The 16,932-nt window shown below is 46.0% G+C and overlaps 4 protein-coding genes across 7 annotated transcripts; 1 reads left to right on the plus strand and 3 right to left on the minus strand.

Annotated features, from left to right (window-relative positions):
* Positions 1–1,897: 1,897 nt before the first annotated feature.
* On the plus strand, positions 1,898–2,962 carry trir (telomerase RNA component interacting RNase). Its single transcript, XM_061302789.1, has 3 exons — positions 1,898–2,158; positions 2,518–2,589; positions 2,658–2,962. Exons 1-3 carry the CDS (start codon positions 1,898–1,900, stop codon positions 2,763–2,765), a joined length of 441 nt encoding a protein of 146 aa, XP_061158773.1. The 3' UTR covers positions 2,766–2,962.
* On the minus strand, positions 2,747–10,602 carry ubn2b (ubinuclein 2b). 2 transcript variants are annotated; one of them, XM_061302786.1, is made up of 17 exons: positions 9,942–10,602; positions 9,490–9,621; positions 9,048–9,149; positions 8,844–8,969; positions 8,656–8,759; positions 7,987–8,476; positions 7,823–7,893; positions 7,406–7,535; positions 7,153–7,259; positions 6,893–7,003; positions 6,637–6,777; positions 6,502–6,552; positions 6,383–6,425; positions 4,780–6,201; positions 4,509–4,716; positions 4,106–4,174; positions 2,747–3,906 (listed from the first exon to the last, which is right to left on the minus strand). In XM_061302786.1, the coding sequence occupies exons 1-17, from the start codon at positions 10,257–10,259 to the stop codon at positions 3,860–3,862; spliced, it is 3,672 nt and encodes a 1,223-aa protein (XP_061158770.1). In that variant the 5' UTR covers positions 10,260–10,602; the 3' UTR covers positions 2,747–3,859. The 2 variants fall into 2 exon arrangements, with proteins under 2 accessions (XP_061158770.1, XP_061158771.1); XM_061302787.1 differs by lacking the exon at positions 4,106–4,174.
* A 500-nt stretch (positions 10,603–11,102) lies between these two features.
* Positions 11,103–13,266, minus strand: rpsa (ribosomal protein SA). Its single transcript, XM_061303961.1, has 8 exons — positions 13,141–13,266; positions 12,592–12,763; positions 12,396–12,514; positions 11,869–12,114; positions 11,666–11,794; positions 11,437–11,596; positions 11,323–11,361; positions 11,103–11,245 (listed from the first exon to the last, which is right to left on the minus strand). Exons 2-8 carry the CDS (start codon positions 12,722–12,724, stop codon positions 11,151–11,153), a joined length of 921 nt encoding a protein of 306 aa, XP_061159945.1. The 5' UTR covers positions 12,725–12,763; positions 13,141–13,266; the 3' UTR covers positions 11,103–11,150.
* Positions 13,267–13,686: 420 nt separating this feature from the next.
* On the minus strand, positions 13,687–16,858 carry LOC133170854 (mitochondrial glycine transporter A-like). 3 transcript variants are annotated; one of them, XM_061304034.1, is made up of 8 exons: positions 16,627–16,858; positions 16,202–16,290; positions 15,996–16,120; positions 15,837–15,921; positions 15,580–15,759; positions 15,309–15,477; positions 14,997–15,157; positions 13,687–14,740 (listed from the first exon to the last, which is right to left on the minus strand). In XM_061304034.1, exons 2-8 carry the CDS (start codon positions 16,271–16,273, stop codon positions 14,618–14,620), a joined length of 915 nt encoding a protein of 304 aa, XP_061160018.1. In that variant the 5' UTR covers positions 16,274–16,290; positions 16,627–16,858; the 3' UTR covers positions 13,687–14,617. The 3 variants fall into 3 exon arrangements, with proteins under 3 accessions (XP_061160018.1, XP_061160019.1, XP_061160017.1); XM_061304035.1 differs by having other exon boundaries at positions 16,202–16,254; positions 16,627–16,857; XM_061304033.1 differs by lacking the exon at positions 16,627–16,858 and having other exon boundaries at positions 16,202–16,620.
* Between the last annotated feature and the right edge of the window lie 74 nt (positions 16,859–16,932).

Raw genomic sequence — 16,932 nt, forward strand, 5'->3', positions numbered from 1 at the left:
TTGTTTGTTCTGCTATAGCCTAGGTGACTGATTCACAATTTGGTTTTGTCTGATAATAGATATTAAATAAAGAAAACCAACTGGCTAATTGATTTGTTTTAATTGAGAGAAAAAAAAACATCAGCAAAAGCATTTCACTAACTGACCAGGAGATGGCGACAGCGCGGCATCTGAAGACCATGGATCGTTCTGCTATGCCGGTTTAAAAAAAAAAAAAAACGTAATCAGCTAGGGGTCAAAGGTCAAAGTTTACGGTTCAAAGTTCACCCAGGGGTCAAAGGTCGGTTCAAAGTTCACGGGGTCATGTGCACATTTTCGATTTTTAACTAGAGTTGAAAGTTCAGTTTTCAAAGGTCACCCAGGGGTCACCACGGGGTCACCACGGGGTCACCACGGGGTCACCGCGGGTCACCGCGGGTCACCACGGGTTCAAAGTTCAGGGTTCACTTTTTTTTTTTTTTTCTTTTTTTTTTTTGGTTAACCTTTATTTAACCCAGTGCTTCTCAATTATTTTCTGTTACGCCCCCCCCTAGCAAGAAGAAAACTATTCGCGCCCCCCCTCCCCACCGTGACTATCCTAACTTGTCTTGTAAGTTGTAAAATGTTGCACTGTCGCAAACGTGACAGAAGTAACAATGAGAGCGCCACTGCCCCCTGCTGTAGTAAACGCGCAATTACACTTTATTCTAGTACTGCCAAAAAAAAAGCCTGTTCCCCAGGGTCAGACGCGCCCCCCCAGGAATAGCACCGCGCCCCCCAAGGGGGGCGCGCCCCACTATTTGAGAAGCACTGCCTTAACTGAAAGTGAAAAGTGACACACCCGCCCTCACCCCTACTTTCTGATTGGCTGTTTGATCTGTGACGTCACTTGGACACCACATTAGGTACGCCGCCATGTTTAGATGTACCTAATAACAGGCCACTTTATTAGGGAAAAATCATTGTCAAAATTTAACTGAAAGTGAAAAGTGCCAAGCCCGCCCTCACCTCCTGATTGGCTGTTTGCTCTGTGACGTCACTTGGACACTCCATTAGGTACACTTGGACACAAGTGGTAGGTTTATTGCACAATGCACACAAATATAAACAAAAATAAAATAGCAAAATAAATGGTGGTGGTTCCCCTCTTGAAGAAGGGGGATCGGAGGGTGTGTTCTAACGACACAGGAATCACACCTCAGCCTCCCTGGTAAGGTTTATTCAGGGGTCCTCGAGAGGAGAGTCCGTCGGGAGGTCGAATCTTGGATTCAAGAGGAGCAGTGTGGTTTTCTATAGATGGATGGAAATAAATAAAAAGAGACACTGAAACATTGATATATTGGGCCTTTACGTGAAATCGTTACAAAATATTCCTAAAATAAAAGTTTATTAAAATAATAAAAGTGCATTTCAAACCAGTGAAATTGCACGAGCCAACACAAGTTGAAGCCACGCCCATGGCGTGACGTCGCTGCTAACCTAAAAATGGCCGACGGCGAGCGATGGGCTTAGCAAAAACCTAGCCAAAACACAGGTCCACTTCACAAACTCTACGTGCCTGGACACGGGTATTTCAAATTTGTGGTATCTAATGTTTAATTCCGTCAACGTATAGACGTCACCAGCTGAAATTGGTGCTAGTTTATTCGATAGCAGTCAATCAGACGACGTTAGCAACATTAGCATTCGAACTAACTGATGTTTTTTTTTTTTCCCCTAGCCTAATAAGTGCTATACGAGCCACGTCGCGGATTGTATTCGACCGATTTCTTTTCGCAAGGAATACGTTATTTTTGTTTACGAAACGCTATCGAGCTAAACTATATACAACCCAGCGATACCAAGAGGAGCAGCTCGTTGTCTAACTGGAAGTCCCGGACAACTCCCGAACATTGAGGCACCACCGCAGTCAATAAAGATGGAACAAAGGCGCAGACACGCAAAATCGCACCCTACTGATGGCGGTAGCAGCAGCAGCAGTGGCGGGGACTCAGACGGCGGAAGCCCCGGGTCCCCGTCCGGGAGCCAGCAAGGCCCGTCGTCCTCGGGCAACGCGTTCGCCAACGACGGCAGCTTTATGGAGATGTTCAAGAAGAAGATGGAGGAGGAAATGAGGAAAAAGGCGCAGGGGACAGATGGAGAGCAAGGACATACGAAGCCCCCTCCCGTCACTAGCTTTGTAAGGGTTGGCAGCTAGCACATCCAAACTGACAGCCTTAGGCCAATTCACCATTGTTGTAGAATGACTGTATACACTACTCACAAACAGGGTAACCTTTCACGAGTGTTTACACTGTTGAATGCATGATCTCTTGTGCTAGAAGGTCAAATGAAGCTTCACCCAAAGGCCCAATATCTTACCAATTTGTGAGTAGTGTATCAGAAGCCATATTAGATGGGATGAGTTGGGGGATGTTCTCCACAGATGAGGCTGGTGGTTGGACAGCAGACAAAATGTAGACCTGCTCTGGTGTAGTCTCCTTCGTTGCTAAGGCAAGGCCTCCTGTAACGGTGTCAGTCTTCTATGTCCTAACCCAGGTGGGGAAGCGCAGAGGCGGTGTGTTCCTTAAGACCGGTATGGTTGCCAAGAAGCAAAAACAGGACACAGAGGTAAGGAGCAGAGGACGAGCCAAAGATGGAAAATTGCTTTGACGTGCCGTGTCTTCTCTCCCTTGCAGACTACGCCCGGCAAGAGTGACGCTTGGTCAAAGTACATGGCGGAGGTGAAAAAGTACAAAGCGCACCAGTGCGGCGATGACGATAAGACCAGGCCGCTGGTCAAGTAGATATGGAATCACAGAAGAAACCATTGCCTTTTTTTTTTTCCATCTCCTTTCCTGAAAGTTTCCCCTTTTTTGTATTTTTGCGCCTTTTGATTTGTTTTGACGCTGTTCATATTTTCCTCTGTAATGCTTTGAAAACTTGGCAAAAATGATTTAGTTCTTTTTGGTCATAAGATAAAAAAATCTACACTGCCTGATCATTGTGGTGTCATGTTTACTTTTTTTTTTTCTCCAATGCACATTAAGTTGTTCAAGGCCATATGCAAGCCCATCCATCTTACTCATGTTAGCACTGGGAAAACATGCAAACTGCACTCAGGAAGGCCCAGATTCATACCTGCCTAACTGAGCTGGAAAACATCAAAAACAATTACCCAATAAAGTACTACTTTGTTACATATTGTGTACAGGCTTTTAGACAACAGGTTCCAACTAATCTTTTTACCATATGAAGATAAGATTTTTAATTAAAAGGTTTCAGTACTGTACAGAATGTAACTCTGAAGAATTCAAGTAAAATAGAGAAAACATGTTGAGCTTGGGTCGGAGGGAAGCTCCGCATTTTACGTTTCTTACAAATGTCAGCAAAAATGTCATTATTGTCTAAAATAGGGGTGCAACGGTACATATGACCCACAGTATGTTCCATGGGTTCCCTTTAGTTTGCTTTTCAGCTGATTAAGAATGATTTTGACACTTTGAAAGGAAAATGCAAAACTTGCAACTGTCCTGTAACTGGTCAAGTTAACTAACGGTGTAGTGCGAAATAAATATTTTTGCCATGTACCGTTGCACCTCCGGTTTAAAAAGAGCACCATGTCGTCACTGACCATGCATCAGGGAGGGAAACATACAAAGGCACCCCGTCGATCATGTCTCGTCATATACGCACTGGCGGACACGCGCATACATACCGTACATGCATGTTTTCTCCCTGTCCACAGTGATATTAAGGTCTCTTGTAAACTTCGACAAATTGTAGTTGCCGTTTTGTTTAGCTGTAAAAGATATAAAAGTTATCAAAACCTTTTTCCATTCCTGAAAAGCAGAACATATGAAAAGCGGTCTGCTCCATCTGGCACCAAGTCCAGCCGCTATCATAGAGTCTTCCTCTTGTTGTCTCCACCTTGGCCTTGGCTGACATCTGCACAGAAACAAAATCGCTGGGTTGTTTTCTTGTCAATCACAAGCATTCCTGGAAATGTCTTCAATTACGATAAAAAAAGGGGGGGGGGGGCATACGACCACAAGTACAGGATGAGCACAGCAAAGGCACAGACAGAAAGACAAGGAAGGAGCAACAGTGGAAAAGTGCAGGGGAGGGAGGGAGGCTCACATTTTACCTGAGAAAGCGAGCTGCAAGTGAGGAGGCAGAGCAACCTGAGAGCCCGACTGGAGACTCTTATACAGATCTGAGGAGACAGGACGGGGGGGCACAAAGGACATGGGGGTGAAAAGGAGGGCAGGAGGAAAAAGAAAGGGGGGAAAAGGGATACAAAAAAGGCAGATGGGAAATGTGACCGACGCGACATCTGAGAGAAATCGGCAGACAAGAACAAACGCTCGGACGGTTGAAGCAAACAAAATGGATGCATGTCAAGCACAGACAGCCGCTCGTTCACTGCATACTCGCTACAATGGAATTTTTGTAATGAGTTCATTCATAAGTGCAATGCACATTCATTTCCCGGCACTATTCTGACGCGGCAGTCATTATATGGCAGATTTTCAACATCCTGCACTCACTTTGAGTCAAGGTAGAGAAGGAAGCATTGCTACTGGCCGCAGAGCTGGTGGGTGGTATGCTGGAGCCGGCGGCGCCCAACTGGGGCAGGTTGAGCAGCGGCGGGAACTGGAAAGGAAGCGAGACGGGAACCAGACCGCCCAGCATCCCGAAGCCCAGAGGGAGAGACGGGGTGGAGCCCAGCAGACTGCTGCCCCCTGCTGATGACGCCTGAGTGGAAAGGGGAAAATAAAAATGAACTGGTTGCATCTTCAAGGCCGCGGGAGCACCAACCTGAGGCAACTGAGGAGAGACCGTTGACAACGGGACCGACGTCACCGGTTTGACCCCCTGAGACATCGTCACTCCTGTGGACCTCTGGCGCTGGCCCGAGTTGGCGGAGAGCGTCGTGGGAGGGGTGGCAGTTCCTGAATGTTTGCTTATGGATAGTGAGTTAGTAAGGCTACTGTTGGCTGTGCTGCTGCTGCTGCTGCTGACTGGGTTCTTCTGGTTGCTCGGGGAAGCGTAACCACCTGGGCCCACCTTGACTGTTCCGGCTTGGGCACCTGAGTACGGCGAGCGGAACCCTGTGGGACTTTTGGAGGAGAACTGTTGCATGGGGGGTGTCACCTGAGACCTGGAAATTGGGCAGGGGACGGATGAGCCTGAGGTGGTGACGACCGTGTTGAGGGTGCGAGACTGGGTGTGCATGACGTGGCTGGGGACGACAGAGCCGAGGCTGCGGGACGGGGTGGTGATGGACGAGCCGTGGGTGCGAGGGGAGGTGGTGACGGCCGAGTTGACGGTGCGAGGTGTGAGTTTGACCACTGGCGTGATGCTGCTGTGACTGGATTTTGTGAGAGTGGCGTGCATCGGGGTGATGAAGTTTGACTGCTGCGTAGTTTGAATGCCCATGTGGGATGGGGTGGTGGGAGATACTTTGCTCTGGGGGCTGTGGGGCAGCCGTGTCGCCAGGAAGCTTTTGGGGTTCATGTGCGCCGGCGACGGATGGCTCGTGGGTTGTCGAGAGGGAGGTGGCGTAACGATGATGGGCTCGCTACTGTTGACGCCTTTATTATTGCTGCATTTGATGAGGCCTGAAGTGGGTGCGGAGACCCCCATCTTTGATCCCGGAGGCGCGAGGGTTGACGCGGTGGCTGGGGGGCGGGGTTTAGCAGATGAAGCAGGAGCGTTGACCTTAGGCACGGCGACACCCACGGGTCTCTGAGTGTTCAACACTGAGTGTCTGTGCACCTGACCTGGGCCCTTCACATTGCCCATAGCGTCCACCCTGACCGACGACACGGGCGAGAAAGTGACCGAGGACGGCCGAGACGAAGGGGCGGAGGGAGACGAAGAGCTGAACGTGTAGCGGGGGTTGCTGGCGCCGGAAGTGCTGACTGAGTGCTTTTTCTGCTGATGCTGCTGGAGGAGCGAAGAGACATGAGGGGCTGCGGCGGCGGCGGCAGCGTTGGCGACGCTCTTAGTTCTATCCGGGGAGGGAGGGCTGCCCCCTTGCGCCAGGCCCTTGGCGGCATTGCCAAGGATCATAAGCGCTTGGGAGATGGAGTCCAAGGAGGGAACCGCCAGATCGTCGTCGAGGGAATCCAGGCATATGGGCTCGGCCGGCGACTGAGACGGTCGCTTAGCAACCTGGCCGACGGGGGATGGAGTGACACCTCCTGAGGGTGTGGTCCGCTGAACCCACGCCGCCTCCTGACAAACAAACGTTCAACTTAATCGCCTTGTTGGCTCAGTAAATAAATAAGAGAATGGCAGGTTGTAAAGATTAGAAATATATACTGGATACAAGTCGAACCAAATATTTTTTAATGAATATGACTTCCCAGACTAGAGTGACTAGATTAAGCCAATTCTGCACATTCTGTTCTTTTACCTTTGGCTTGACTTTTGGTGTGTTGATCATCTTTTTCTTTGCTCTGGAATGAACACAAGTCAGATGAGTGTGCTTGGTAACTTTGTAACAAAACGGTGACTAATTGTCACTATACTCACAAGTAGCCAGTGAGGTGACCATGAGCCACGATGCTCTCTTTGAACAGGATCCTTTAAATATATATACATATATATTCACAACTGAGCTACCAACTACCTAACTTGGCAAAATCAAGTCAGGACAAAAAGACTCACCTGCTCTGCATCCAACCTTTTGGCCAAAGAGGTTTCACCTCTGTCTCCATGAAGGCTTTGAGGTAATCTTCAGGAGATGTGGTCTTGCCCTCCAGCTCATAGCAGCTCAGCTTTACTCGCACCAAGTTGCATAGCAACGACCTGACCGAAAATGACAAGGGGGGGGGGGGGGGGGGGGGAAGATCTGGTAAACTCAAAGAAATCCATCCACTGCTTTTACAATAGCAGCCTCATAATGGAGAAAAACAAAACAGACCTGAGTTTGTCGTCCCAGACAAACTTCTTCCGAGGCCCCATCACCCTCTTGCCTGGCTTCTCTTCATCCTCATCCTCGGAAGCATTTTTCTCTCCCTCCTCGGACTGTTGTCTGTCAGGAGTGAGACGCAAACAAGCAGTACGTCAGCGCTTTCGGACAACGTCTGCGTTGCGTCCGATCAAACAGCTACGCAAAATAACCACAAGGCTGCCCGGAATTATACATAAAAAAAAAATAATATGATTTGGAGGTGCGCTTACTTTGCCACTTTTGCAATACAGTCCATGTTGTATCGAGCAATTTGCTCTGGCATCACGCTGCACACCGCCAGCTTCAGCTTGAGTAGTGGCGTGCGGAGTCTGCCGTCCTAGCCAAAAAAAGGGGAGAATTTCATTTCATAAAGGGCAGTATTCACATTTTAATAGAGACCCTGATTGAAACCTCTTCATAAGACGATACGTTTTTTTCTAACATATAAAATTTGGAGGCGACATAGCAAATTAAAAAAAGTACCTGTATGTTAAGGCTCAATTTTTTAAGGCGCTTGAGCAGACCTTCTTTATTACACGGGACAAAGGCCTCCAAGTGAGAGTAGACAGCTGAACGAACATCTGCTGGTTGCTCCTGAACCTGTAAATCAATACTAATACACACACACATAAGAGGGTTATGCTTATAATAGACAAGCTATAAATACAATTTGACAAGCAGGGGTTAAGGAAGGATGTCTAAAACTCTCTTCTAATGTGAGCTAGCTGCCTGCCTGCCATTTGCTTATTACTTGTGATCAAAAAAGTCAAGTGATTTGAAGTAAATTGAGATTCAAGAAGCATTATTTCAACAACCTTTGAGACACCACTGCAAATGATCTAATAATTTGTTGATATGAAAAATGTTTGGGGGAAAAATGAAAACATCAACGTCACTCACTCCAGTAGGATATTATTCATGTCCATGGTGAAGAACTTTTTGCGGCCCTCTTTGTCAAACTGACGAGATGCCTGTGACATGAAACAAGAATTAGCATGACATGAAATTAGACTTCGTCTCCTCCACAGGAAGTAAGATATCAAGTGAGCGAGCGAATCCCATACCGCTCGGAGGTCTTCGATGCGCTTCAAGAGAGGGCCTGGGAGACCAGTGGGCAGTGATGGAGGACTCATCATACTAGCCTGCAACATACGGCCCGCCCCTGCCTTCTGGGCCACGCCAAACGAGCCGTTCTCCCCCTGAGTAGGACTGGAGGACTGCGGAGAGTCCAGCATCCCAAAGTCCAGATCGCCCATCATGTCGTGCAACACGTCATTGTTGGCCGAGCCCAGCAGTGATATCACGGCCGGGTCGGATGTCAAATCCGCCATGTTGCAGTCGTTGCCGCCGGCGACCTTGGCTTGGCTGTTGACGACCGAAGTGTTCGCACCGGGCGTTTTGGCTTGGGGTCGCGGCAAACTGGCGCCAGCTATGTTCCTCTTTCGCATCTCTTCCTTCTCCCTGGTGAAGCGGCGCAACATGTTGGCCAGATGGAGGGAATCTTTCATAAGCTTCTTCCGCTTCTTCTTTTCTGGACGGTTCAAGGATGACACTCTGTCGAGATACAAAAAGGAAAATAACTATATGAAAAGTAATACGCTCAGCTGACTGTTGAGAATGCAAAATAAACATGAGCCACAATTCAGTGTTTCTCAAGTACTACATTCATCATTGGAGTCTTCACATTATAGCAGATTGCAAAGCAATGACAAACCGAAAAGTTAGAACCTTACCCTGGCTTTGGTACTCTATTTTTCCTGGGTTTCTTCTCCTCCAAAACTGCACCATCTTGCTTTTTCCTCCGCTTTTTAATCACCCGCTCATCTCCATCTTTTATCTTTTAGGAGAAGGGTGTTCCATTTTACTATCACGTTAAATGAAAGACAATGATTGTGCATTTACAAAGGATAAAAGAACACACCTTGACGTGATTATTCTCGGTATCGTCTGCTTCGGAGTCAGACGCGGCTCGGAACTGCAGAGTTCCTGTGTTGATGTAAAAGCCTCCGTGTTTGGTTGTCAGAGAGGCTGGAACCAGCTCATCATACTGTACAAAAAGGACACGCTGTTATTGCATAAAGGTGGAACGCCCCATGCCCCAAACCTGATGATGTGTGCAACTCACAGCTTCGGAATTGTCAATGAAGGGGTCAGTCTCGTCATACCCGTAACCAATATCGATGAGATCCTGCATCCTATCTTTTTTCTTCTTCTTGGAAGCGCCACCCTGCAAACAAAGCATGAAATTAATAGAGCACACCAACATTTGACAAAAAGGGTTTTACTGGGCGACCAACTGGTTTTATTGATTAATTAAAGAGCTCTACTAAGAAACACTTTCATATGGAAAAGCCCGGTTGAACATGACACGTGCGTAATAGCAGTGTGGCATTGGCCAAACCGAACGATGCAGTTTGACAGCTCCTTTGATTATGTTAATAATTGATGAAAAGATGCAACAAGTTAGTTGACTTTTTCTGTCGGCAAATTTAAAAGGTGTTTCTTTTGAGGCCATATCACACAGCTCTAATAATATAACTTATATACAACTGCACAAAATAACTTACATATTTGTTTTCAAATCTCTTAGCCAACTCTTCAACCTCCCGTCTCTCCCTCTCATCATCAGCAAGTGGGTCGTTGGGGTCCAGGCAGGGTGTGAGTCCTTTAGGGGTAGTTGAAGCTGCTGCAAGTTGTACCTACGTGTAAAAGACAGCAAGGTAATTATGGAGTGAATAGTGAAAGAAACTAATTTTATTAGTTAAAAAAAACAAAACAGTACTGCTTGTTAGATGTATGTGATTTATTTATCAATCCAATTTACTTACAGTCCAGAGTCGTTATTAATGACCTGGTAATGACGTCTTTACTATGAGTGTTAGACTCTGCATTGTAATTGAATATTATAATGTATATAACTTGGGAACTTTGGGGAATAATGTAATATTTGTATACAAGAACCCAGTTCGCCAGACGAAGCCCCCTTGCTCACATTATATTACCCCGAGTGAGTCCTCACCTGAGAAGGACGTGAAGGCGTCGGGAACACCAGCTCGCTGTAGTTGAATTCGGCAGAACCGCGTTCACTTGGCTCGGAGAGAGAGAGGTTGAGCCGGACGGTGGGTTTCGCCTCCTCGGGCTCGGCGGCATCACCTTGCGAAGTCCCGTACAGACCTCCGCCACCTTCTGACCCGACCGCACTTCCACCAGCGTCTCTGCCCAAAGTCATGGCCTCATCTTCGCGACGGCGTTTCTTGCTCAACTCCGGGGTCGACGGAGTGGATGTGTTGTTGAACGACGAGAGGGTGACGAAGGGAACTTTCCTCGGTTCTGCCATTTGTTCACAAACCGGACGTGCGAAATAGAGCCAGGCTCCCCCCGCGGGTGGTCAGCTAACACCGGAGTAGCCAGTTACACCGCTAGCTGGTTACTATACTAGCTAGCTTCCGTTGAATAACTGCTCCAGGCGACAGAGTTACTAATATTTCGGCACATTCCGTGATAAATCCATATAGCCTTGTACCCGGCGTAGCCCCCGACGCCCACGAAGGACTTTAAAAGTTCTAAACTGCAGTTTTGTGTGACCCCATGTAATCCGTGTTTAGCTACAGAAAGAAGGCTTCTGTAGTAGCCATCTTGATCATTATTATCATTATTCCGTGGTTGGGCGTGCAGAAAGCGGAAGTTGAGGAGGAAAGGAAACAGTGTTCGTCCAATAGCAGAGTCAGAACCGCCCTGGGACACGCCCACCTGACGGTCGAGCGCGAATGTGGAGGTGGTGATTGTTCTGCACAGGCGGGATGCTGGACAGTCGCTTCACTTTTGCATCGAAGGAAAAGAAGACTATCGAATATTATAAATGCCTTCTGAAATTTGTACGTCACTGTTGTCATAGTAATACATGCATTTGGCAACGTCGACGTTCTGCTCGAGTAGGAAGCCATTTAAGGAGTAGCTATGGCTTACAGCCTCTGCCCCCAGGAAAAAACAAAAAACTCATTCATCCACTACGCACTTGAAAGATTGTAAATACTTTAAATAATCTGTCCATTTAAAAAAATAATAATAAACTATAGCACACTCCCATTGTGGTAGTATTGCTGTAGCTAGGGTACATTACCAGGATTCAATTTCCAGCTTGTCTCAGAAGGTGAACAATAACAGACAATTCAGAAAAAAATGGTGTTAAACACTTTATTTTCTGTCACGTTCAGGTTTATTTTCTGTTTTAAGACCAATCAGAAGCGGCACCACCCCAGTCAGAGGCCTGGGCAGTGGGAGCAGTGGACCAGTCCTCAGTAGCTGGCTGATTGCTCCAGTCCTCTGCAAGACAAACATTAAGTAAGATACCACAAAAATAAGACATTAAATTGATATGCATTTCAATTAACAATTCTCACCTGAAAAGGCTTCAGCAGGCTTGACAGCTGCTGGAGCACCTGGAGAAAGAGGAACAAAAGCTCAATACCAGAATTGTAATTGCACTGACACAAGTGAAACTGAAGCAACCCTACCTGCTGGAAACTGCTGAATGGGCACAGATGGCACAGCAACACCCTCGGACCAGTCGGCAACCTCAGGCTGGGCAAACTCCGCTGCAGGGGCGGTCCATTCACCCTGGAACTCCTCCTTTCCAACAGCCTTCTCAGCAGCGGCTTGCTCCTCCTTCTCAATCTACATTTAACAGTACCATAGTCAGTAACTGTATGTGGTGGTGTGCCTATCTGTGATAGTAATAGTTACCTCTTCAGGATCCCTGTAGAAGTACAGATCAGGCATGACTTCCCAGGGGTGCTCTCTGGAAATTGTGCCTCTCATTCGGAGAACCTCCCGGGCCAACATCCACCACATCAGACCCACAGAGTGGTGTCCCTGAAAACAGACACGTTAGAAAACAAGATCCTCTGTGAAAGGACGCCGTCAAGTCATTTCATTCCATGGCTCACCTTGTTGTTGCAGGGGATAGCAATGTCCACATATCTAAGTGGGGAGTCTGTGTTGCACAGAGCAATGGAGGGGATGTTCACATAGGAGGCCTCCGTCAGTGGCTGGTGATCAGCACGAGGATCTGTCACAATCAGGAGGCGGGGCTCTCTGAAAGCGGCCTGGATCTGATTGGTGAATGTACCCGGGGTGAAGCGACCGTGGAAGGTGGTAGAACCGGTGGAAGAGGCAAACTTCAACACTGCTCGCTGAGGAGGAAGCAAAAGTTGTCAATTCTTCTACTGGGCGTCATTTTATTTCTTTTTTTAAGAGGGATTACATTGTGGCCAAGGTCTACCAAACCACAATCATGGGACATCAGTCCTAAATGGTCAAAGTGAAACCCCGTCCATAATTACTCTTGCACATTTCCGACACCTGAACACTGTAGTGACAGCAGTGCCCAAGCTTTAATAATGTGCATTTTCACGTTTCAAAATTGGTTAAGTCTTAATAGCAAAACATCAGACTCTAATGACTTGAATTTTACCTGTCCGGTGTTCCTGGAGGAGATGACGCAAACATCAGCTGGGTTTTCAATGGCAACAATGGCCCTTGCAGCCAGCAGCAGCTTTTCCCAGGTCTTCTTCAAGTTGATGATATACACACCTTAAAAAGAAAGTTATCTTAAATTCCATCCTAAAAGGTGCACAGAAAATGACAATTGATACTAAATCCACACGTACCATCACTTTTTCGCTTGTAGACATACTGCTCCATCTGGAAGTCCAAATTGGTACCTCCGAGATGGGTTCCTGCAGCCAGGAACTTCAGCACATCTTCCTCCTTCATTTGAAGGACATCCAGACTTCCGGACATCGTGACCACTTTCCCGGAGTTACGACTGAGTTGGGAGAGCTGTGGATTGAATTAAAAAGTATAGGGCACATTAAAAGACAGAAATGCCCAATTCCAATTTACAGTCAAACTGACAGGGAATGTGAATAGCGTGTCTTCTGGTTGTTAAAACATTTAGGTAGTGCATCTTTTGAAAACACACGTTATAACATACATTATTGCAGTGCGTCAAGTCGAGCGCAGCAGTGAGCGCGTGTCACATGCTAGTTAGCTTCAAATGTTAGCATCACTAGTTCGGACGTTTTAACACCAAGTGAAAAATCACATGTCTAGTTTTATCGTCATTATAGGTGGTTAAGGTGGTTTTAAGGGAGTTACTTAATTATTTAGATACATTTGGAGGTTATATATTCTAAAAAGGCCTTCTAGGAACTCACCACGAAACAACGCCGTATGGAAGACTAACCACACGATGGTAGAAAAGGCCGCTTTCAGGAAGTGACGTCATTTTTATAGTCCTTTTCTAAGCTTGTGATTGGTTCGTTACTTTCGACCGGCTTGTTGTCATTCTGCTGCTTTATCAAAAGGTGGCAGTGTTAAATAAAGTGACGGTGGTGCTATGTGTTGGATGGCCATCCCATATTAAGAAAAGATGGAAAGACCATATTAAGACAATGCTGAGACGTTGACTTCTCAGTCAAAGTCTAACCTGTTTGGCAACAAGTGTATTTATTTGCCGAAGATAAAGAGTTCCAGTCAGCATGACAACAGAGTGCACAAATTGTCCTTGGTAAAATATTGAAAAATGAAGCCGTTGAAACATGAATCCTCCTGGCAAAGAAATAAATTTAAGTAGCCTGATAAACACACAGATAACCAAAAGTTCAGCCCTACTGCTTCAAAAGCAGTCTGAGGGTGATGGAACTGGAATTTGAAATATTGTGTTTTAGGTTATTTTTCCACAAAGGCAAAAAGGAAAATAAGACATTTAAGGTAGTAGTTTATTCCATGGCATTTAAGTTTACGCTTCAAAAAAAAAATCAACGGTATCAATAATCAGACAAAAATATACTGATGAATAAATGAGTGCTGATCAGGCCATACAGGACTATCAAGACGACTGCCCTGCCCTGCTTATCAATGAGGTTTTAGATTTTTATGATGCTCAATAATTAGCCTCTCCCTACAGTACACCATCAGCCATTTATGTCATGAATTAAGACATCATGTGAAATATGCTCCATTAAATGTGGGGTTTAATGCAAAACCTCTTTCTTAGGAAGTACATAAAAATTCACATTTCATTCATATTTTCTTTATCAGCCAAGGTTAAGACCAAATGTATTATGCCACCATGGTCCATGCCCCTATGACATAACTGCCGTATCTGCACAGCAGCATAGGTCATGCTTCAGGTCTTGATGTTAAGTAGACGCCTTCAGTTTAATCATTTACAGCATTTAAGAGCAGGTTAAGAAGCACACGTCACTATCAACTTTGAAGATTTGTATTATAAAAATACTATAAATACTGTGATGAGGTATTACAAAGTGTCATAGTAAGCAAAAAAAACAAAGCATTAAAATATTTTTTTTCTTTCAACATAGGCGGTTAGTCTTCTTGAGCCACTGGTCTAGACTACAGCGCTGACAAAATACAAATAAGATGCTCACTGAGCAATTTCTAAAATGTGATCGACCTGAAAGCGCAACCAAAAATACTCATTAGATTAGTATTTGTTCAACCAACTTCAGCCATAATCCCCGATGAACACGTTCCTGAGTGTCCACCTTTTACGAGCTCTTGTGTAAAGTGCAACGCCATCGTTGAGGGCAACAAGATACACTTGTGACACATTATGAGCAACTGCATCTCTTCTTTGACGTCTACCAACTTGACCTCGACCTTTCCTTTTCATGTTTTCAGTCCGAGATATGCCATCATTTGCTCATACACGGTCCACGCCATGGCGGCCATCATCGTCCTCCGAAGACAGCGTGGCAACGCCCCTCTTAGGAAGCCTTCAAGTCCATGTTCCTTGGAGAGAAGATCAAATATGGAAATGTGTCATTCAGGTGCATCTCAATAAAACTAAATGCTGTAACTTTAAGAAGGCCAGTTCCTACTATACCATTTATTGTCAATGAATGTGCAAATTTAAAAAAAAAAGTTCATGTTTTTATAAAACATGGAAACAAGATTAAGTACATAGTATTTCCACAATATTATTCATGCCTCCCAGAATTTGCTCTTCTCTCATTTTCCTAAATTTTCAAGCAAGTGACATACATACCACATAAATGAATCTAACCGCGTCGATCGTGCTCAACTGGGGGTTCACTTGGACGAGTGTTTTGACCACATCGGCAGGTTGAGTGACGAGCGACGCAGACACCCCCGCCAGGATCCCGCAGCTGAAGTTAGCCAGGGGGGCAAAAGCAGACACGCTGATCTCTAAAATGAAGACACACGATAGAGAGAGTCAGCAAAACAGAGAAGGAAAAAAAAAAAAAAAAACCTATGGAAAGTTCCAAAAAGGTGGTACAAATAAAATATTTTCACCGCATCCCTCTGGCAATCTGTCCCGCTTTTCCTCTTGACATACCGTTTGGCAAATTGCTCTTCATCTGGCTGTAGAACATAACGTAGATTCCAGAGAAAGGAACGTCTCGGAGCATAGTGGCCATCAGGCCAGAGTAGAGCGCCGCAGGACCTTCAGTCCGACACACACTGCGCAAAGCCCCGGTGACGCTCTCGTAACGGAACCTGCCGCACTGAGGCAAAAAAAACAATTCTAACTTTTGGAAGACTGAGCGTAAACAAATCTCGTCGTATTACTGCCATTTCGATGGTCCTATTTAACGCTGCTTTCTTACTTCATATCGAGTCTTGATGACGGTCACAGGCGACATGAGGACCCCAGCCACCGCCCTGGCCCCGCCTCCCAGCAGAACTGCTCCCAAGGCCGTGGGGTTTTTGTCCTGGAAGAAGTGTTGCTTTAAGGAGCCGTAAGTGCTGAAGTAGAGCCCCACACCAGGGATGGTCCTCATTAACGACTGGGCCCACACAAAAACAGGAGAAAGATGAGTGATTGGCATTGAAGAAGTCACACGGACTCGATTTCTGTTCTAACCGGTGAAACTCCTTTCCACAGTCCCGGCAGCCTCTCTGTCCGCACTACATTCAGGATCATCCTCATCATCCCTAAACGACCAGAACTGGAAAAAAAAATCAAATTCAAGACTATTTGAAGACAAGGAAGAATTGTACGTGTGCGTGTGTACACCCTTACCCAGGCTCCACGCTGTTCTGCAAGGTTTGCAGACGTGTCTTGACCAAGTCGAGGGGCTGGAAAAGTAGCGTGGAGCAGGTTCCGCTCAGAGCCCCACACATGAAGGCTTTGACAGCTGGGTGAGCCTAAAGAGGTTGGAGGGGTGATGATGAAGTCACCCATCCATCCATCTGCTCATGTTAGTGAAAATTAAACTTAAAACCTACCAGTGACAGTTCCATAGTTCGGGTTGACTCAACGGTATCCAGTTTTCTTGCACCTTCACCCCGCAGATGCATGTAACAATGATCAGGCTCTGTGCAAGGGTGCACTCACAATTCGACACAAATCACAAGACCAACGATGCGTCGTTGGTTTGTGAGCAACTGACTTATCACACAGTTACTCATTAACAAGATCACAAATTAGGATCTTGTTCCTTCTTCCGCTTTTTGGGGGGATTTTACACTGGCAATACATTAAAGGGAAATAATTACAATACGCAGGGAAAAAAATGAAAATACTAATTATCCAACTACTAAGTAAAAAGAGCTTCATGATCCTGAACATTACATATTACGTCACTCATAAACGGAATGGATATTAGGATTAAACAAAGTGTTAAAATCGTGTATTATATTACTGTACATACTTTTTGTGGTTCCGGTTGTGTCGCCGTTGGCTTCGGTTTGTGTCTGTTACCCAAACAGCCTCAGCAACAGTAATAATGAAACTTAAGACCGACTTTGGTACCCCGTAATAACGAAACTTAGGAGCTAAAATTGGTACCTCGGCGCTGAATTGTGTCGCTCGACTGGCTTCAATAACACTATGCTGAAATGTTCAGCCCGAGCCGGTTCCTGCTGAGGGTGGGACCCTTCGACGCAAGGTGTGATTGGCTGTCACAAGAAAGCCGCGCCCTTTTGCAGGAAGCTACTTTTTAATTGGCTCTCAGATA

Source organism: Syngnathus typhle, linkage group LG17 (assembly GCF_033458585.1).
Source record: "Syngnathus typhle isolate RoL2023-S1 ecotype Sweden linkage group LG17, RoL_Styp_1.0, whole genome shotgun sequence".
In the NCBI taxonomy this organism is placed as follows: domain Eukaryota; kingdom Metazoa; phylum Chordata; class Actinopteri; order Syngnathiformes; family Syngnathidae; genus Syngnathus; species Syngnathus typhle.